The sequence below is a fragment of the Mirounga leonina genome, unplaced genomic scaffold (genome assembly GCF_011800145.1).
Source record: "Mirounga leonina isolate KUSES-001 unplaced genomic scaffold, KU_Mleo_1.0 Mir_176, whole genome shotgun sequence".
Lineage (NCBI taxonomy): Eukaryota > Metazoa > Chordata > Mammalia > Carnivora > Phocidae > Mirounga > Mirounga leonina.
Genome location: NW_023270454.1, coordinates 43,291,952 through 43,315,079, shown reverse-complemented (window position 1 = coordinate 43,315,079; position 23,128 = coordinate 43,291,952). Strand labels below are relative to the sequence as shown.

General features: G+C 39.4%; 1 protein-coding gene across 1 annotated transcript in view; it reads right to left on the bottom strand.

The window, feature by feature from the left end:
• The window catches only part of RNF150 (ring finger protein 150), a 276,638-nt gene that overhangs the window by 86,688 nt on the left and 166,822 nt on the right, over positions 1 to 23,128 (bottom strand). The window contains exons 3-4 of the mRNA XM_035023019.1: positions 3,073 to 3,144; positions 567 to 649 (exon numbers count right to left, since the gene is read on the bottom strand). Coding sequence (XP_034878910.1) covers positions 567 to 649; positions 3,073 to 3,144 — 155 coding nt within the window. The remainder of the gene's footprint in view (positions 1 to 566; positions 650 to 3,072; positions 3,145 to 23,128) is intronic.

Below are 23,128 nucleotides of genomic sequence, written 5' to 3'. Positions count from 1 at the left end.
ACGCTTAATGACTGAGCCACCCAGGCACCCCGGAAGAGAAAGAATCTTAAGCAGATTCCACATCCCCAGCATGGAGCCCAACTTGGGGCTCGATCTCACACCAGAGATCATGACCTGAGCCAAAATGAAGAGTCAGACGTTTAACCCACTGAACCACCCAGGTGCCCCAAATCATGATATAATTTTATGAGTTCATTAATTAAGTTAAAACAGCACTTGTGAAGGTAAGAACTGAATCTGAATATCATAATTTTGTTGTTAAAGAAAACTCATACTTGGAGTCACGTCATCAAATTCCATATCATGAGGTTCTAGTTCATAGCAGTATGCTTCCTTTGGTACAAAAAGATCAGAAAAATATTTATTTCACAAGAAAACATGTTTTCAAGGAGGAAGGTTACACAAAAAGAGCAAGCTTTTTGATTGTTCACCATCTAAACCCAGAAACGTTTGGGCAGATTGACCTTGCAGGGCTAGGCCAAGAGGCCAAGCAGGTCTGAGCCAGTGCGGCCAGCAGGCTCTCTCCACACACACCCCATTCAAAAGCAGGCAGCCCAGGGACTCACCGGCAGGGCAAGATCCGCACGACGTCATTGGGCTTGTACCCTTCAATGCAAACTGCACAGTTATCAAAATCGGGTTCTGTCTCCTGCAACAGAGAAAGTACAGATGAGTTGACTTGCGTCGCTTCAACTCTTGTGTAAATACGCAAACAAGCAAGGAGAGCTTGCCTGGAGCAAGGCTTTCAATCGTCTACGTGCCAGTTTTCTTAATCAATAATTGACTGTATTTGGGCCCATTTTCCATTCCTTCCAACCTCCACTTTTTGTTTCTGGGTTCCACTGCAAGTGTTTTCATGAGGGAACAATTTTTTAATGTATTGTTACTAATAATGATATTTATTATGATTGTGAGAAAGCAATTTTTAAATATACCATTACTAGGAATGCTATTTATTATAACAAGAGGTGACATCAAAATCTCAAGGATGAGAAAAACTATTTATGGAGAACTGTCGGAATGATACTTAATCTATCAATTCCTTGGGAATCTTATGTATACAACTCTAGAACAATGGTTTTAACTTTTTATTCAATCTCTTTCAATACCCCAACATATATTCCTTATGTGGTAGTCCCTGTTCTTTTATATTCTGTTGAGGGGAAAAAAGTAATGAAAAATATACTTTAAATTTGTAATGCTTTTTTTTTTTAGATTTAAAAAAAAAATTTATTTGACAGAGAGAGAGAGAGAACACAAGCAGGGGGAGTGGGAGAGGGAGAAGCAGGCTTCCCGCTGAGCTGGGAGCCCGATGCGGGGCTCGAACCCAGGACCCCAGGATCATGACCTGAGCCGAAGGCAGACGCTTAACGACTGAGCCACCCAGGCGCCCCAATTTAGTAATGCTTTTAAATGAATTTCATCTTATTAAGTTAACTCAATAGTATTTTTATATAGTTGAAAAACAGCAGCTCACAGTGAAACAAATCAAGTATTCGGACTAGAGACAACACCTGGTATACGTGTAGACTTGTGAATCCCTTACAATGCCCCAAGGAGCTCCAAGTACATGTACCGCAATCCACTGCTCTAATATTTCTTCTGGGGAGAAGAAAGACCTTTAGAGGTCTGCAGGCCTTGGACTGCATTGCTTAGTTGTTCCTTCTCATGATATGCTTCTGCTTCTGATGTGGTTATAGCAGCATTATTTACAATAGCCAAGATGGGGAAGCAGCCCAAGTGTCCACTGATAGATGAATGGATAAGGAAGATGTGGCATATATACATATAAAGAAATTATTTTATATATATTCGCATATATATTATTATATATATATAAAAAATGGAATATTACTCAGCCATAAAACAATGAAATCTTGACATTTACAATAGCATGGATGGATCTACAGAGTATAATGCTAAGTGAAATAAGCCAGTCAGAGAAAGACAAATACCATATGATTTCACTCATATGTGGAATTTAAGAAAGAAATGAAAAAAGAAAAAAAAAGGAAACAAACAAAAAAAACCAGCCTCTTAAACACAGAGAACAAACTGGTGCTTGCCAGAGGGGAAGCGGGTGGGGGGGATGGGTGAAACAGATAAAGGGGATTAGGAATACACTTATCTTGATGAGTACAGAGGAATGTGTAGAATTGTTGAGTCATTATGTTGTACACTTGAAACTAATACAACACTCTATATTAATTATACCTGAATTAAAAAAAAAAAGATAGGCTTTGCTCTTGGCTTTAAGTCCTCATTCTCCAGCAAAGGAAGGCGCTGTAATGACTTTGGGGTTGTAGATGCCAGATTTCAGAGGGACTGAATATACTTCCTGTATTTACTGCAATTATCAGTGGAGGACATCACACAACATATAACACTTTCCTCCTTGCAAGGATTTATGGAAAAATTTTCTCAAATTGTTAATACTAGGAGCAACCATTTTGTTTTCACCTTGTGGACTGGGATGAAGTAATCAGATACTGTTTGAATATTTCTTCCTCCATTGCATTGGCTGCTAGAAAGCCCCAACCTAAGTTTGGGATCCATTTTTTTTTTTTTTTAAAGATTTTATTTATTAATTTGACAGAGAGAGAGATAGCGAGAGCAGGAACACAAGCAGGGGGGGTGGGAGAGGGAGAAGCAGGCTTCCCGCTGAGCAGGGAGCCCGATGCGGGGCTCGATCCCAGGACCCTGGGATCATGACCTGAGCCGAAGGCAGACGCGTAACGACTGAGCCACCCAGGCGCCCCTGGGATCCATTTTTGTTACACATTTCAGGTAATGTACTTAGGTACAAATTTTATCCTAGCTTCATCTATTTTTCCTATACTTACCTTTCAATCTCTTACATTTTCTTTCCAACTACTTTGTTGTCCTACTGTATGCATTTTATAAATTGTTTTAAATTATATTTAATACAGATGGGTATAACACCAGACCCAGGCGAACTATCTTCACGTATTCCCCTTCTCCCTTCATCCCCTCTCTTCTACCCTGGCTGCTGGAAAAGTCAGCAACTTTTTTGAATAGTCCCTCATCAAAAAGAAAAGAGGCTCCTGTTACCTTGTCACCCTTCTTGATGGTTCTGACCTGGAGCTTGCTGATAGCTTTCTTTGCTGCATCTCCCAGTCGGCGCTAAAAAAAACCAAAAGCTGCTTGTTAGTAATAAAGATGTGTAATTCTTGACTTTGTTTCTGATGGCATTTAATAAACCGGGGGCAGCTATCTCTGAAATGCACAAGTGGCACGAATGTTAAGGACAATGGCTGGAAGAAATGGGGCGGTGATACCTGTGCAAAGTGGATCTAGTAATTGAGGTCTATTAAAGCGCTGTCATCGAGGGGAGCTCTTCATGCCCAATGTTAAGCAAGTGGCAAATGGCCTGGAAAAATCCTGCCCTGCAGTGACTCCAGCACAGATTACATTTATGCAGACTAGCGCACACACACAGAAGTTTAGTAATTTGCCACTCTAGCCATTTAATTTGTGACAAGGAGATAGCCAGTCTGGAGCAGTTGGAATAAATTTCATGTTCTCTTTTTCACAATCAGGGTTTACTGCTTACTGCTTGTAGATTTCTTTCCATATGGAATTTTAAGGAATTTCCTTTGCTTTTACAGACCTAGCATAGGTTTATCTATTTCATCTGTACTATCCTATCCCATCACATTCTTCCATGCCAATTTCACCTCCTCTGTGTATGTTTAAATGTGGGTGTGCCTATAGGAAAATACATAAAACATACATGTTCAGCTTAGCAAATAATTATAAAGCAAACACCTATGTAACCAGTCACTCATGTCAAATAATATATTAGCACTCCTTTAAAAGTTTTTTTTTTTGATAGAGAAAGTTGCTATCCTAATGAGCCCTGCAATCATGTGATGATAGGGCAGTCAGGAAGAAGGGGAGCGGGGGAGGGTGGTGAATTAAGTTTTAATCTGTCAACATTTGCTTGTGTGCTTCTGAGCTTCCTACATGTAGCAGCTCCTTCTTAGGTTTGTGTACTATGACCCTGTAATAGACACGTATTTGCAGCAGTGAAACATATTTGAAGGCTATGATAAATGAGACAAACATTTACATGGAATAATCACTTCCTTTCACTAATTTTGTTCCCTTTAGGAACAACACTCAAGCTTCTTTCTTTTCTTTAAAATTGTGAACATATCCTAGTGAACGGTGAACATACCCTGCGTACCATGCTAAAACTTTATATGCAGTATCACTTTTATTCTTACAACCCTGTGAGAAAAAAAAATACTAATTTATAGAATGAACTGAGACTTACAGAGCTTAAGTAAATCGTTGATCATAATCAGTGAATGGTCAGTCAGAATCTGAATAAAATTAAGTCTGACTTGAAAGCCAGAGATAAACCACCACTCTAATTATTCACTAAACCACCTCATCAACAAACTGGCCAGTCATCCAACCAACTAACATCCTCCCAGTCAGCCAGCCAGCACTCAACTGACATTTGGCCAACCAGCCAACCAACCAGTATCTACCAAGCTAGCCAGTCAACCTACCAATCACTGAGCAGCCAACCAACACCTGGCCAGCCAGCTAACCAGTTAACCAGCCATTCAGCCAGGCAGCCAAGCGACTAACCAACCCAAATCTATTAAGTATTTATCATATGGCACTTCCTCGAGCATACAACAGTTAAAGTAAATAAGTAGAAGAGAGGTATTCTCCTTGTTAATTCATTTTCTTTTTGATATTTTGTCATTAGTTTCTAAAGTGATTACTGGCAATTTTAACAAAAACGTAAGTTTGGTTCTGACCCAAAAGGAGACCTACATACACTTAAGATTTATGCAGAAGTCCATGAGAAGCTAGCAAACTAAGGTTGCAGGAAAAACAGGGAGAGTCTGTAATGATAAATACCATGGTGGTGGGTGGACAGTGAGAGGGAAAAACACGGAGATGAAACTAAAGAAGGATGGAACTCTCTGTCCTCTCCTCTTCCTCTAATTCCTGCATGATCATCCTTTGATCTAAACTCAGGCCACTTCTTCAGGGAGCTCTTCCCCCATGTCTCCCAAGAGGGAAGATCCTTCTAGTCTATACCTTATGGCACCTGGTCCCCCTGCTTCATAGCACTGTCAAAAATTTACAATTTGACATTTGTTTTGATGATCGATCTCTGTTAAATTTCCTTCATCTAAACTCCCTGAGGGCCAGATTGTGTTTATTTTTGCTTCTCATTGTGTCCCAGCACCTAGAATAAAGCTGCCTTTGATAACCGACAGTCAATCATTCCATACGTATTTTGGATCACGTATTTTGTCCCAGGCATAGCTCTGCGTTATGGAAAGAATGGTGGTGAAAGGAGGCCAGAGTCTGGCTGGCTCAGTCGGTAGAGCATGCAACTCTTGATGTCAGGGTTGTGAATTTGAGCCCCATGTTGGGGATAAGAGAATACTTAAAAATTTTTTTTAAATCTTTTAAGAAAAATGGTAGTGAAAAAACACACATAAATTCCTGTTCTTTTAGCTTACAATCTATTGGCAAAGCCATAAATGGTTGATGAGTGAATAAAATTTTAAACCAAAAGATTTTTTTTAAAGCATGGAAAACCATCTATGAGATTTAGCCAATTAACGGGAAAATTAATGGACAAACTATAAGCAATACATGTGGTAAGATAAGCAAAGCTGTGATCTTGGCCTTGGCAAAACCAGTCAGTCTCAACCAAGAGTTGCTTTTCATTGAAGAAGCCTGGAGCCGGAATTAAAAGGAATAGAGAAAGGGCTACCAAGAGTAAGTTACCAGGAATTACGTGCAACAAACCTGCAAAACATTACGTTTAGAATAAGAAATCTGGACCCAGATAAACACATGTTGATTGTTTTTCAGTCAAGAGCTCATGTATTTTTGCAACTGTGTTTATTTATTTTTTACGATTTTATTTATTTATTGCACAGAGAGTGAGAGAAAGAGAGAGAGAGAGCACAGGCAGGGGGAGCGTCTGGCAGAGGGAGAGGGAAAAGCAGGCTCCCCTTTGAGCAGGGAGCCCCATGCAGGACTCAATCCCAGGCCCCTGGGATCATGACCTCAGCCGAAGGCAGACGCTTAACTGACTGAGCCACCCAGGTGCCCTGCAATTGTGTTTAATTATATAATATCTGTCCCCAACAGAATCACTTCAACTATTTTTTATTTTCCAAGGCAAAGCAGAGCAATTAAGTGGCAAATATTTTATTTTCAAACAACGGTCACAGAGTATACTCAAAGGAAGATCAACATTTCTTAAGGAGGTGAACCAGAAATTATTTTTTCAAAGTTTAATTTTATCTAAAACATTTTTAAAAGTTTTTCATAAATTTTTATTGAAATTCAAAACATAATTGAGTACAGGTTTTTTTTAGTATAAGCCTACTAATGAAGAGAATGGAATTGTTTTTGGTGGGAATAACATTTCCTTTAACTGGGGTTCAGAGTTAGTGTTTCCTATTATCAGAATCACTTGCTGATCTGTAATGAGGTTTTATGTACCATACTGATTACATTGTTTTCTATGCATAATTCTGTGTGATATTACAAGGGAAAAATAATGAAACATAAGGCATAACCCCTGTTCTTATGGAATTTACAATCTATTTGTAAAATTACCATTGCAGTGGGAGAGCAACCTTAATAAATATAGTATAGCGTTACTGCTTTAGGAGAGAGATGAAAGAGTTTGTTAAAACTGTCTAAAATAATTTTTAAGACAACTTATATGGTTCTGAAGAAGGATATGGATAAAAAAGTGAAGCGAGGCACGTCCTCAATTTTATTAGAAAATCGGTAGTGTGGCTTATACTAACTTACACTTTCAATATTCATTTTTTCACGTGACTATCTCTTAGTATTCTGTTACTTCATTATATAGTAGCTATTTTTTTTTTGACACAACCCAAGAGGAATGTCACTTTTTAAAGAAGTTTTTATTTTAATCACTGGTGCTCATCATAGCAAGTGCACTCTTTAATTTCTATCACCTACTTCACCCATCCCCTTAACCTCCCCTCTGGTAACCATCTGTTTGTTCTCTCGTTTTTTTCCCTTTGCTCATTTTGTTTCTTAAGTTCCACATATGAGTGAAATCATATGGTATCTGTCATTATCTGACTGATTTATTTCACTGAGCATAATACTCTCTAGCTCCATCAATGTCATTGCAAATGGCAAGATTTCCTTTTTTATGGCTAAATAAATTTCCATTGCATCTATACACCACATCTTCTTTATCCATTCATCTATCCACAGACTTGGGCTGCTTCCATATCTTGGCTACTGTATATAATGCTGCTATAAACACAGGGTGCATGTATCCCTTTGAATTAGTGTTTTTGTATTCTTTGGAGAAATACCTAGCAGTGTGATTCCTGGAGCGTAGGGTAGCTCGACTTTAACTTTTTGGAAACCTCCATACTGTTTTCCACAGTGGCTGCACCAAGTTTGCATTCCCACCAACTCTGCAAGAGGGTTCCTTTTTTCTCACATTCTCACCAACATCTGTTGTTTCTTGTGTTGTTGATTTTAGCCATTCCAACAGATGTGAGACAGTATCTCATTGTAGTTTTGATTTGCATTTCCCTGATGATCAGTGATGATGAGCATCTTTTCATGTGTCTGGTGGCCATCTGGATGTCTTCTTTGGAGAATGTCTGTTCATGTTTCCTGCCCATTTTTAACTGAATTGTTTTTTGGCTGTTGAGTTTTATAAGTTCTTTATATATTTTCAATACTAACCCTTTATCAGATATGTCATTTGCAAGAATCTTCTCCCGTTCCATAGGTTGCCTTTTAGTTTCATTGACTGTTTCCTCTGCTGTGCAAAAGCTTTTTATTTTCATGTAGCTCCAATAGTTTGTTTTTGCTTTTTGCTTCCCTTGCCTCAGGGGACCTATCTAGAGAAAAGTTGCCAAGGCTGATGTCAGAGAAGTTACTGCCTGGGCTCTCTTCTAGGATTTTTATGTTTTCAGGTCTCACATTAGGTCTTTAATTCATCTTTATCTTTGTGGATGGTGTAAGAAAGTGGTCCAGTTTCATTCTTTTGCATGTTGCTGTCTGGTTTTGAAGAGATGGTCTTTTTCTCATTGGATATTCTTTCTTGCCTTGTCAAAAATTAATTGATCATATAATTGTGGGAGTGTATTTCTGGGTTTTCTGTTCTACTCCATCGATCTGTGTGTCTCTGTTTGTGCCAGTACCATACTGTCTTGATGACTACAGCTTTGTAATATAACTAGAAGCCTGGAATTGTGATGCCTCCAGCTTTGCTTTTCATTTTCAAGGTTGCTTTGGCTATTCAGGGTCTTTCATGGTTTCATACAAATTTAAGGATTATTTGTTTTAGCTCTGTAGAAAATGCTGTTGGTATTTTGATAGGGATTGCACTGAATGTGTAAATTGCTTTGGGTAGTATAAACATTTTAACAATATTTGTTCTTCCAATCCATCAGCATGGAACGTCTTTCCATTTCTTTGTGTCGTCTTCAGTTCCTTTCATCAGTCTTTCATAGTTTTGAGAGTACAGGTCTTTCACCACTTTGGTTAGGTTTATTCCTAGTTATCTTATTATTTTTGGTGCAATTGTATATGGGATTGTTTCCTTAATTTCTTTCTGTTGCTTCATTATTGCTGTACAGAAATGCAACAGATTTCTATAGATTGACTTTGTATCCTGTGACTTTACTGAATTCATTTATCAGTTCTAGCAGTTTTTTGGTGGAGTCTTTTGGCTTTTCTATATATAGTACCATGTCATCTGCAAATAGTGAAAGTTTTACTTCTTTCTTACTGAATTGGATGCCTTTTATTTCTTTTTGTTGTCTGATTGCTGTGGCTAGGACTTCCAGTACAACATTGAATAAAAGTGGTGAGAGTGGACATCCTTGTCTTGTTCCTGACCTTAAGGGAAAGGCTCTCAGTTTTTCCCCATTGAGGAGGATGTTGTGTGTTTTTCATATATGGCCTTTATTATATTGAGGTATGTTCCCTCTAGACCCACTTTGTTAGGGTTTTTATCATGAATTGATTTCGTACTTTGTCAAATGCCTCTTCTGCTTACTGAAATGATCATATGATTCTTATTCTTTCTCCTATTGATGTGATGTATCACATTGATTGATTTGTGAATACTGAATCACACTTGCATCCTGAGAATAAATCCCACTTGATCATGGGGAATGATTTTTTAAATGTATTGTTGGATTCAGTTTGCTAGTATTTTGTTGAGGATTTTTGCATCTATGTTCATCAGAGATATTTGCCTGTAGTTCTTTTTTTTTTTTTTTGGTGTGGTGTCTTTATCTGGTTTTGGTATCAGGGTAATGCTGACTTCATAAAATGAATTTGAGAGTTCTCCTTCCTTTTCTATTTTTTTTGGAATAGTTTAAGAAGAATAGGTATTAACTTTTCTTTAAATGTTTGGTAGAATTCAGATGTGAAGCCATCTGGTCCTGGACTTTTATTTTTGGGGGAGTTTCTTGATTACTGATTCAATTTCTTTGCTGATAATTGGTCTGTTCAAATTTTCTATTTCTTTCTGCTTCATTGACGTTAAATGATGTCCAGTTTGTTGACATATAGTTTTTCATAATATTCTCTTATAATTGTATTTCTGTGGTGTTTGTTGTTATTTCCCCTCTCTCATTTGTGATTTTATTTATTTGGATCCTTTCTCTTTTTTTCCTGATAAGTCTGGCTAGAGGTTTATCAATTTTATTGATTTTTTCAAAGAACAAGCTCCTGGTTTCATTGATCTCTTCTACTGTTTTTCTAGTTTTTATATTATTTATTTCTGCTCTTTATTATTTCCTTCCTTGCTGGCTTTAGGTTTTGTTTTTCTTTCGTCTTTTTAAAAAATGATTTATTTTAGAGAGAGAGTGAGAGAGCACGAGTGAGGGAAGGGGCAGAGGGAGAGAATTTTCAAGCAGACTCTCTGCTTAGCGCGGAGCCCAGTGTGGGGCTTGATCTTACGACCCATGAGATCATGACCTGAGCCAAAATCAAGAGTCAGATGCTTAAACAACTGAGCCACCCAGGTGCCCCTGTTTTCCTTTTTCTAGCCCCTTAGGTGTAAGGTTAGGTTGTTTGAGATTTTTCTTGCTTCTCCTTCCCTCTTATAACTGCTTTTTGAACTGTTGTGTTTTCATTTTCATTTGTTTTCCAATATACTTTTTATTTTGTCTTTTTTTTCCTGGTTGATCCATTCATTGTTCAGTAGCATGTTAAATAATCTCCATGTATTTGTGATCTTTCCAGATTTTTTCTTATGGTTGACTTCCAGTTTCGTAAGGCTCTTACCAGAAAAGATGCGTGGTATGACTTTGATCTTTTTGGATTTGTTGAGGCTTGTTTTGTGGCCTAATATGTGATCTATTCTGGAGTATGTTCCATGCACACTTGAAAAGAATGTGTATTCTGCTGTTTTAGGATGGAATGTCCTGGATATACCTGTGAAATTCATCTGTTCCAGTGTGTTATTCAAAGCCATTGTTTCCGTGTTGATTTTCTGTTTAGATGATCTGTCCATTGATGTAAGTGGGGTGTTAAAGTCCCCTACAATTATTATATTATTGATTAGTTCATGTTTGTTATTAACTGTTTCATGTATTGGGTGCTCCTGTGTTGGGTGCATAAATATTACAATTGTTATATCTTCTTGTTGGATTGTCCATTATTATTATATAGTGTCCTTGTCTCTTGTTACAGTCTTTAAAGTCTATTTTGTCCAATATAAGTATTGCTACTCCAGTTTTTTATTGACATCCATTTGCATGATAAATGTTTCTCCATCCCTTCACTTTCAATCTTCAGGTGTCTTTGGGTCTGAAATGAGTCTCTTGTAGGCAGCATACAGATAAGGTCTTGCTTTTTTAGATATTCTGTAACCCTATGTCTTTTGATTGGAGTGCTTAGTCCATTTACATTCAAAGTAATTATTGATAGATATGTACTTATTGCCATTTTATTACTTGTTTTGTGGTTGTTTCTGAAGATTTTCTCTGATCCTTTCTTGTCTTTCTTTCATGGTTTTCTGGTTTTCTTTAGTGATATATATGGATTCCTTTCCCTTTATTATTTGCATATTTATTAGTTTTGATTTGCGGTTACCATTAGGCTTGTATATGACATCCTCTGCATAAAGCAGTCTATATTAAATTTGACTGATGTTTAAGTTTGAACCCATTCTTTTCTCTTCCCCATGTTTTAGGTATATGATGTCATATTTTTCATCCTTTTATTTTGTGAGTTCCTTGACTGATTTGCTTACAGAAATATTTTTAGTGCTTCTGTGTTTCCTACCTTCATACTGTTATTTTGGGTCTTTCCTTTCTGCTCAAAAAGTCCCCTTTAATATTTCTGGCAGAGCTGATTTTGTGGTCATGATCTCTTTTAGTTTTTGTTTGTCTGGGAAACTCTCTCTCTTCCTATTCTGAATGATAGACTTGCTGGATAGAATATTCTTGGCTGCAGGTTTTTTGCATTCAGCACTTTGAATATATTATGCCACTCCTTTCTGGCTTGGAAAGTTTCTGCTGAAAAATACCCCGATAGCCTTATAGGGTTTCCTTTGTATGTAATTGTCTTCTTTTCTCTTGCGGCTTTTAATATTTTTTCTCTACCACTATATTTTGCCATTTAAATTACTGTGTGTCTTGGTGTGGACCTCCTTGGGTTGATTTTGTTAGGAGATCTCTGTTTCCTGCCTCAGATTAGGGAAGTTTTTAGCTATTATTTCATCATAAGTTCTCTGCCCCCTTTACTTTCCTTTTTCTGGTACGTCTTTAATATGAATGTTATTACATTTGATGGAATCACTGAGTTCCCTAAGTCTATTTTTGTTTTGCATAATTCTTTTTTCTCTCTTTTGTTCCGCTTGATTACTTTCTATTGCTTTGTCTTCTGGGTCATTAATTTGTTCCTCTGCTTCTTCCAGCCTGCTGTTCATTCCATAAAGCATGTTTCTCATTTTGTTTATTGAGCCCTTTATCTCTGCTATTTCTTATCCCTGTATTAATGGTCTCACTGATGTCCTCCACTCTTTGCTCAAGTCCAGTGAGTGTCCTTATGATCACTGCTTTAAATCCTCCATCAGGCATGTTACTTATATCCATTTCACTTAGATCTCCAGCCATGGCCTTGTCCTGTTCTAGCATTTGGGACAGATTCCTCTGTTGTCCCATTTTACCTAAGTCTCTGTGCCTTTTTCTGTGTGTTAGGAAAGTCAGCTCTGTCTCCTGTTCTTGAGGGTAATAGCTTTATGAAGAAGAGGTCCTGTAGTGCCCTGTAGTGTGGTGTCCTACTCCCCAGGGCTTGGTGCTTCTGGGAGTATCTCCCAGGTGTGCTGTGTGTGCTCTGCTGTTGTGTCCTGACCTCTTTATCCTTCAGTCCAGGTGTCTGCAGAGGCTCTCTTTGCCTGTTGTGGGCAGTATTTGGTTCCTGGCCTGAATGTGGCAAAATTTAAGTAGGTGTGCTCTGGTCTGCTTGTGAAACGGGACCTGTCACTGCTGCCCCGAGAACCAAGGCCTCGCAGAACTCCCAGTTTGGGAGACCTGGTGCTGGCAGGAGTTTGGAGCAGGCTTCTGGGGGAGGAGGCCTGATGCACTGGGATTGAGGCAAGCATGACTCAGAAGGGCAGTTCTGCCAGGGCACAGGGAGGTGGGGCTTGGTGTAAGCAAGTCAGGGAGCCAATCTCTGTGCTGCTCCGCTACCTGCACGTGGCCATTATTTATGCTGTGGGGCAGGGGAGGGAAATGGTGCCTGCCAGTTCCTTTGTCCCCAGAAGTGTCTCTCCTTGAACACTGCCTTTCTGGGACGTGCTCCGAGATGAACAACTAACCTGCCCAAGGCGTGCCCCAGGCCCTCCTTAGATCGCTGCTTCCACGCTATATGTCCATAGGCTGTTGGCCCTGTCTTTTCTCCAAGAGTGTCCCCAAGTCCTCCAAGCTCCCCCAGAGCCAAGCATGCTGACCTTTAAAACTCCAGGCTTTAAGCCCCGCTGGTTGCAAGAACTCATGAAATTCGGGCCCTCTTGCTTTCCAAGCCAATTGCTCAAGAGATTCATTTTCCCAGTGAGCTCCTGTGTGTTAGTCTGTCTCTTGCCCTTCTCCTTGACCATGGCTCCCTCCCCACCATGTTGGTCACAATCCATTTCTCTCCCAAACTGTGTCTCCACACTTCTTACCGTCTTTGATATGGCCTCTTCTCTACCTTTAGTTGTGGAGTTTGTTCTGCCAATCTTTAGATCGATTTCTGGGGTATTCAAGATGATCTCAGAGTTATCTAATTTTAATTATGGGACAAGGCAAGCCTAAGTCCTCCTACTCTGCTGCCATCTTCCCCTCCAGTCCTCTATTTAAAACAATTTTTTTAGCAAATGAAATATGCTCTTCTTAAATGTGAGCATGCAAGGTAAATTCAAAGATTGCTTTAAATTTTGGCCATGCATTTAACTTTACTTTTGGCTATATCTGAATAAAGAGGAGGTGTCTTTTAAAAAACATCCCCTTTCTCCCTTCCAGAAAAAGCCATTCCCGTGCCCTTTTAAAGGAAAATGCAAGCTGCCTTTATTTAAGGGGAAAAAAAGTGTCTTTTCAGGAAATGGAAAGCAGGTGGACATTAAGGTGTCAGGGATTATGGCTAACAGCAGAGGTAATGGTTAAGGAATCAGACAAATCCCATTTTTGGCATTCTGGTGGCTGAGGGCTGATGAGGTTAAGGAGTTCAGTGGAGGATAAAGTCATTTGGGAGTTCCCAAATTAGCAGAATTAACAGACGGAGAAATGAGAGTAAAAAGGGAAATAATCAAGTCCTTTTCAACATCTTCAAGGTTCTATGAGGCCTTCCTCCCTGGAAGCCCCAAGATATCAAGTGATTCACAAAGGTAGGAAAACATGTTTTCTATAATTATTCTGAAAAATGGTATAATGGCAGTCCTTTTCCTTTCTTTTTCCTGTGGAGTTCCTTGTGTCAAACCTCATTCCATATGTTATTGAGAGACAATACACATATACCTCTTTTGAAGAAGAAAAGGATAGCATTTTGGCAGAGGCTGATGGAGGATATGAAAGTCTGCCCTGCCAGTGGAGGAACAGATGCTCTTGATTCCTGGAGAATACATAAAAAATCAAACTCTGAGATATATATATATGAAAATTATGCAACCATGTAGTGCTAGATTTTTTTCTGTAGGAGTTCTAGATTAACAAAATAAAGGACAAAGCACCATAAAGTTTTAAAAATGCTATGGCCATTTGCATGTAGTTAAATTTTGTTAGTATGTACATGTCTCTTCTTTTTAGGTGACATGAAAATTACACAAATATTGACTTCCGAATTTTAAAAAAAATTGTCCTACTTTCAATGGCTGTCAGACTAGTATTTTTGGATTTCTAAAATATAAACTATAAGAGATAATGAGTAAAACATCAACATTCTTAATAAAATGGCCCAAACAAGGTAGTTGCTTTTGTAATTGGTTCTTTCTGTCTTGTGTTTCTTAACTGTACCAAGTATAAATGAGACCTAGGGGCCATCCTACATTTGTACAGGTCTGTTTTAGGCAGGGTTCCTCCCCCATCACCAGGGCGCTCCTATGGATTCTCTAACACAGCTGGACCCAATCATACCATTCACTAAAGACTGTCAGGAGTGGGACCATCTTGGTAATTAGATTTATCCACCAATGTGATTGGAACAGGTATAAGAAAATATTTACCAGGATTACTGGTTCCTTGACAACAGTGAAGATAAACAGCTATATAGAAAATAAATACAGAACTATTTATTAACAGAACAAAGTCCTTCCTACATACACACAACAAAGATGGTAAACAACATACTCCAATCAACCCAAAACTTATAGTTATCTCCTAGATATTTAAGAAACTGAGAAAAATAAGATACTTTCTTCTTCTTCCCCTCTGTGTGTAACACAGAAATGCAGTGAGGTTGATAAAAGAAAGAAAGAAAGAAAAAAAAAAACTAGGAATAAGGATGCCAAGAATAGCATCAAAATCAAGTTTATGTTTTTCTGTTTCACTTGACTGGATAATTCTGTATTTTATTTGTTCCTTTTACCTGACAGCTTTATTTTATAATCATGATTATTATCATTACCACCAAGTAGAAAAATAACTAGCTGCTCTTATGTTCTAGGTGAAGGAAACGCACTGTAAGCATAAACAGAGTTGGTCCCAGTTGTCTGGAACCTCACATGGCCACAGGTGACCCACAAGCTTCCTCCCTTGCTCTAATACATAATAATCCTTCCAGGCCTGGTTGATATGACAGAAATCTTTGCACAGCTAGTCCAGTTTCTATGATGTAAGTCACTGCTCCATAAATCTAGAAGAATGGATAAAGAATTAGACTATTCTGACGGCCATGGTGACCTAATGGAGCAGTGTTTTAAGGCATACAACATGAGGTAAAAACATCAGGGTTATTTTTTTTGTGGGAGGTTGTTATAGAAGAGAAGGCAATGACTTGGAAGTTAGAAGATTCGATTTTTAGTCCTATTTCTGTCACTCACTGTGTGACTTTGGCCAGGTCACTTAAACATCATGGGCCTTAGTTTCCCTTATTAGTAAAAGGATGTATGTAAAATAATGTCATTTTCGGCTTTACCAGCTTAGGAATGTATCCATGCAGAACAGAACTGGGGATCAAAGATCCTTTCAGATCTGAATTACCTTAAAAAAAAGGGGGGGGCAAGCAAATCCATGGCTAATTACTTCAGTGAATACTTCATGGATAAAACATAGACTTTGATTTTCTGGGCTCCCACCCTACCCCCCCATCCTGCCCCCTGAGGGCTCCACACTTTCTCCAGATCAACATCAGGGACCATTTTGGTCCTTTTTCTTTAGGGGACAGAAGCATCTCTGCCTGGAGACCTTCCCCTCCCTGGTGGCTGACACCCAGCATATTCCCTTCCCTTTTGCTCTCCTTGTAAAATTCAAATTTGTTTTGCATTCCATTCCATTACTTTTCTTGTTCTAACATAGCTTCAGCACTGATATGTGCAAATGCAATCAAAGGGACCTGGGCCATGTATATGCAAATAACAGGAAAAGGTATTCACATCTTGAAAGAGGTAACTCTTTCAAGAAAACGTGTTTGAATGTCATTACCAGGCCTCACATAAAATAAGACAGGTCTGGTTTCCTTGGATTAGCCTCAAAGGCAATATTGCTTGTGAAAAACAAGAACCTTGCTTAGTTTCTCTTATCTGCCTGTATTTGAAAGAGCCGCCATCTACTGGGAGTCCTGTGGCTTCAGGCCACAGACCCGGTCTTTGTGTCCCAGATGGGATGTCCTAGTAGACAGTGAGACAATGTGCCAGAGCATCACCAGAAGGCAGGCTCAGCTGCCACAACCATGGCAAAAATGCTGCTTGCTGATTCTGCCTTGCCATCTTGTAGGGTTTCTACAAGCAGGGTAAGAATTAGTACATGGCAGCAAAAATGGCACCATGAGGGACATATGGCACCTTAACCTCCTGATGGGGAGGTGGAGACAGCCCATACTGCACAGTGGTGTTCAGGATCAGGAGTCTGTTAAGAATCCAGCCCTCCCACCTCAGAGTTCAAGAAGTTACAAGTTGGGAGGTCATTAGATGGGCAGAATGAAGATGAATCCTTAGTATCCTCTGTGAGGCCCGCTGAGGTAGAGAATCTTAAACTACACAGTAGAAAGGACTTAATCAATCCTTACTTCTAATGCCAAAAAGGACCAATGTTCAAATAGTAGAAAGGTGAGGAGTCCTTCCGTTTACTGCTATGATGGAGGTGGGGCTGGCAACCTCCCTGTGGGTCAGGTCTCCTCAGTATCTCAGTACTGTGGAGGTCGTTTGGTCTTGTGGAAACTACTCTGACTTGAAATCACCAACCTCGTTGCATCTCCATGAAAAAAAAAAATCACCAGGGATGCCTGGGTGGCTCAGTCAGTTAAGCATCTGCATTCACCTCAGGTCATGATCCCAGGTCCTGGGATCAAGTCCCGGTTCAGGGAGCCTGCTTCTCCCTCTCCCTCTGCCTGCCACTCCCCCTTCTTGTGCTCTGACAAATAAAATCTTAAAAAAATCATTTAACATTTCTCTCTCTCAAATTCATTATACCTAATATTCCTTTAAGTTCTAAAAACTATGATTCTGGGGTCAGGTGGTCAGCATTCTCAACTGCATGAGTAGAATCATGGCCAGGTGTCTTCTTCCTCCCAATTCCTACAACTGTACTTTCTCCTCCACAGCCTTCTGGGAATGGGGGTTCACAGGGTGAGAGGTGTCCAGGCTATGCATCGAGAAGCCCACCCTGCTGCCATCAGTGGGCTATTTTCTTAAAGTACTCATCCAGGGGCATCATGAAGACTTGTGAAGAGAGAAAGAGAATGTGTCACAGTATTTAGAAGTCACCCCGACGTGTATCAAATGGCCACTAAAATGTTTTTCCTAATCATTATAGGACCTTTCTATCACTGAAAAGTAGGTTGTGGTTTGCATCTTCCCTTCTCATACCATCCTGGTGCTTTTACCAGTGGCCTGCTTCCTTCTGCAGGTGAGTCCTTTCCTCAGCCCCCCTCCCTCAGCTTCCTCTCCTGGCCTGGCTTTCTTTGCTCTAGCTAGCTTAGCCACTGTTCCTATCTTTATTGTTCAGATCTGGTTCCTGACTTCCAATGCTTCTGTTCACTTCCTACATTGGATTGTCCTGCCTCATGGTCCTGCTCTGCTCAAGATCCTGATTCTACTTTGCTCTAAAATCACAGTTAGACTCAAACCCTACCTACTTATTATTATTATTATTATTTGGTTTCAATAACAGAAATTTATTGTCTCAAAGTTTTGGAGGCTAGAAGTCCAAGATCAAGGGGTCCACGGGGTTGGTTCCTTCTGAGGGCGGTGAGGGAGAATTTGTTCCATGCTTCTTGCCTAGCTTCTAGCGGTTTGCTGGCGATCCTTGGCATTCCTTGGTTTGTATATGTATCGTCTCATCTCTGCCTTCATCTGCATACAGCATTCCTGTATGCATGTCTGTGTCCAAATTTCCCCCTTTTATAAGGAAACCAGTCATATTGGATCAGGATCCCAACCTACTCCAAAATGACTTCATCTTAAATAATGATGCCTGTAATAACCCATTTCCAAATAAGGCCACATTCTGAGGTACTCAGGGTTAGGGCTTCAACATACGAATTTTCAAGGGGACATGATACAACCCATAACACCATGCAATGGACTAATATTCAGCCATAAAAAGAAAGAGAGAGCTCTTTATGAAATGGCATGGGAAAATCTCTAAGATGCAAAAAACCTAACACTCCAAATTATCATATGCTATACTTTGCATAAGAAAGGATGAAAAGGACATGTACATATTTGTGTACGTTCAAAAAAATATTGTTGAATGCACCAGAAATCACTACCATGGGTATCTGGGTTTCTGGAGGAGAAGGGTGGGAAGGAGAATTTTTAGTGCATAACTTTTTTATACTCCTTGCATTTTGAACCATGAGAACATACTATTTATTCAAAATTTATATTTAAGCATAATAGAGCAAATTCAATCAGACGGCTAAACCATGCTCAGGAAGGATTATACCAATTTATGAAGCCCCCAACCCTAAGTACAGAGCCCTCTACACACTTGCCTTCCCAGGACTGATTTTTAGCAGGTTTGTTTTTTCCTAAATTTACAGGCAAAATAAAATCATATCTGATTGTTTAATGTGCTTACCCTTACTGTGGTCTCCCCCAAACACCACCTGCCCTCCTTAGATCGAGTATTATCTTAACATCTTTTGTGGAGCTTTTGTTCATTGCAGGAACACATTCTCTATCAAAGAAATTCACCTTTTGCATTTGCCATAAGTGTTGGTAATGCTTTTAATGTCAGTGAGTTCCTTTCACACATGGGAGATTTAAATGGATGTGTAAAATCTGCATGTGGCAGGTGCAGTGTTGAGCTGCCAGAGAGACAGGAGTGAACCTGGAGAAATGTGAACTATCAGCTGTTCTTAGGGATTTCTCACAGTCCCTGGAAAAAGGTCTAAAAGGAACAGCAGGCTTCCCACCATTTTCATTTTCGGGTCCTGTGCAAGAGGGGAGATGTCTTTTTTCCAGGAGTCCTGAATACAGCTACATCTACAATGATAATCAACAATAGTGAGCACTTTTCTGGTGCTTATTCTGTGAGCCAGAGAAGAATGGCTTCTCCAGGAGGAGACCAGCAGGTGCCAAAGACATTCTCAGGACAGAGCATTTCAAAGATGTTAAAGATCCCAGCTTTAAAACTGCCAAGCTGTGTGTCCTTGGGCAATTGTTGACCTTCTCTGTTTCCTCACCTAGAGAGTGGGGTGATACAGTGCCTTCATCATAGAGTTGTTAAGAAGCAGTATATGTATATCTAGATTTATAGATCAGAACAAACTCTATTTGCTTTTAAGTGGTCCCAGCTCCTGAAAGATAACCCAGATTTGACAGTACTCTAGATCCTCACCTAAACTGCCTGGGAGAGTCACATTTATGTTTGGGTTTATGTCTGATTATGCAACAGAGCATTCTGGGATTCATCAGAGATGAGGCTCCAGTGGGTTGGAATGTGACATTATGAAAAGCAGTCCGCTCGAGGTCCTCTGTGTGCTCTGTGATGACCTGCGTCCTAACCCATATGGGCTGCCTCAACAGCCTCTTACACATCACAGGGCTTGTTCAGAAATGGGAATCAGGAGATGTGAATGGCCACCTCCTTCAGTTCTGCAGAAACAATTAGTCACTGGACTCAGACACACATAGGCCGGTGGACAGACCAGGGTCCTCAAAGGATGCTGGACTGAAAGAGGACAGGGCTTCACGAGTGAAGAAGGTCCTTGCAGACCCGTGGACCCTGAGCAGAGGAGCAGTGGATCCAGATGGAGCACGAGGCTGTGGCTGGTCTCTGCAAACCAGCCTCCTCGCTTACCTTCCCCTTCTGGGTGCCTGCATGCACGGGAAAGTGAGGTGGTGAGGCAAGGAGGGAATGGCTTTAAATAGTGATGTGAACTGGAGAGAAAATAAGACAAATACATAAAATAATATGCTAGAGGGAGAGAGAGTGGGGCCTGAGGCCACATTAGCATATATCAAACTGTCTTCAGATCTCTTCTCCTGGATGCTTACTCTCCAGGGCAGTTCCTCCTGTCCTGGCCATTTAAATGGCATCTATGTTCTGATGGCTCCCATATTTCTATCTCCAGCTCTTCTTCTCTCCTGACATCCAGACTTGCATGTCAAAATACTTGGCATATGTGTTAAGTATCTGGTAGATAGAATAGGCTTCTTAAATGTAACATCTCCAAACCCGAATTTGGAGTTCCCAGCCCCTCAGGATCTCTTCTTCTGTCTTTCCCATTTCAGCTCATGCCATGAAAACTGACCTAATTGCATCCTTGATTTTTCTCTTTCTCTCACACATATGGTAAATCTATAATTTATTATCCAAACTATCACTCTTGAGAGCAAAATGGGGAGTTATTAATAATTAGGTTGGTACAACAGGTATAAACTAGGATATAGTCTTTATAGTCTACATTTAACCCATAGGATTTTAAAATACCATCCTAATCGGATTCCTTTTGACTTCTCGCTTATTCTGGTCCAAATCCATCACCTGTCATCTGACTGCTGGACTAGCCTCTGAGTGGGTTTCTATCTGTTTTCATGTGTATTGCTTGTTGATACCACTACAATGCAAGCTATGTAAAGGCAGAGTCCTTGTATATGTAACAAATGTGGAAAACAACTTTTCTTATATCTAGCACAGAAACTTCTGGAAGACTTGAAAGGGAAGTGTTAAGAGTTGCTGCCTGTCGAAGATTAGTTGATCACAGAGTTGATTGAGGGTCCATTTCTGGGCTCTCTATTCTGTTCCATCGATCTATGTGTCTGTTTTTGTGCCAGTACCATACTGTCTTGATGATGACAGCTTATACGCAAACAATGAATCATGGAACACTACATCAAAAACTAATGATGTAATGTATGATGATTAACATAACATAAGAAAAAAAAAAGAGTTGCTGCCTGTGAGGAGAGTTGGAGGAAGGGAGGTTGATAAAGGGAGTCTGAGGTGGGAAGAAATTTACTTTTAAATACACACCCTTTTATTTGCTTTATTAAAAAACCTGTGTGCATACACTATTATTGTTAATTAAAAACTGCTACATGGGAAATTATCCCCCAAGAAAGTCAGATTCTTACTCTGTAGTCTATTTATATGCCTTCCTTTTCCCATAACTCTGGAGAAAAGATGGAAAAAAGATCCCATTTTGTTTCAAACTGTGTCATCTGAGCTAAAAACCCAGTCTTTGTGAGTTATAGAATTGAGCTATTTAAATTTGGGGGGGGAGACTATTTTCTAAGAACTGCCTTATCTATTAAAGGTGATCCAGCTAACAACTGTCTAATACGTCACACATATTTTCTCATTTGATACCTTTTGGATGGGGCTGACACATGATCAGTCTCACTTTACACGTGAGGAAGGACAGAAGAGAAAGGCAAAGGACCTAACCTGTGCAAACTCACACAACCAGGAATCACCAGAGCACAGACTGGAATCCAGACCTGTCTAACTCCAAAGCTGGTATCTGTGACAATTACCTTGCACTAGATTTATCTTGGTTAACTGCGTTAGGAAATGTGGCACACCAGCCAAATCTCTCCACTTTCAGTTGTACCCTTATTCTCCATGTCACCATCTAAAAGACCCTGGGGTGTGAGGCTACTAACGTAAAGATTATCTAGCAAATCTTCCTCCATGGGAAACTGCAGTGAAATGATCTTCTCCAGGTACAGTAAGACATGAGGGCTAGTGATCATGTAAGATGATGGTGACTTTCCTTCAACTGTGATCTGCACAAAGCCAAGCAGAGATTGGAGAGCTCGTGTGCCTAATTCCAGTTCAGTTTCTCTTGCACATACCTGAATGGTTGGATACTTCACTAATGCAACATTAAGGCTTTCGATATTCCATTTTAGGCTGTGAGCCTACTTCTAACCTGAGAGTCAATCTTTCCGAAGGGCCAGTAATGCTTTAATAAAAATAAATGACTTAAAAAAATGACTTACGTTAACCTGAGGCTTATTATAGCTATAGCTTGCCCAGCTGAAGCTCTCTATTGAATGGAATGGAGCACTTTCCATCAAAGGAGAAATTTTTTTCTAAAGGAAATTATATGTTCTTATTCCATCCATCAAAGGGCCATAGTACAGTGCCTATTTTGATCAGGAAACAGTGCTAACTTTTAACATGATCCCAATTCACTGGGTGACCCTGAGGGTAACATCTTGCAATTTGAGGAAAGTTAATAAAATGGGAGCAGAGTAAAAACTGAAACCCTATGAACCACTTCCATACCATCCACTTCCAATTAGCTTTCCACATAAATCACTGAGTATGCATATGCCTAGAGACATGCAAACTCAATCTGCCTGCACAGAGTGAACTGATGACTGAAATAAGTAATCAACTAATACATTCAAGCTTAAAATTTCATGCTCGACTCAACTGCCTTATGATGATGTGACTATCTATAGACTCAAAAATATAGGGTTACCATTTTTATTTATCAATATCAAATTAGCTAGGTATCCTAGCAATAACTGATTTATGTATGTGTAATTTCTTTATATATATAAACTTTAGCAACCAGTGAAACTGAACCTATTAGTTCTATATTTTCACTGCCTTGTGTCTACCTGGTAGTAAGTGTTCACTTAAATCCCAGAAGATTCAATAAAAGTGGTAATGTGGATTTTTAAGTAGTCATCAAGGAATCTACATGATAGTAATAATGGGTACTATTCATTGAAAGTTTAAAAAGTGATTAGCATCATGTTCAGAGACTCTGAAAAATAATATACATTAACTCATATAATTTTTACTATAACGATAAGAGGAAGGTATATTCGCATTAAGTTCAGAAAACCAAAGCATGAAGAGATTAAGTAACTTGCCCATGTTTGGTAAGTGGTGGAATTGGACTACTGCATAACCACTAAAAATCATGTTTTAGAGATTTTTAATGACAGGGGAAAATGCTCAGCAATTAATTGAAAAATAGAACACAAAACTTACAT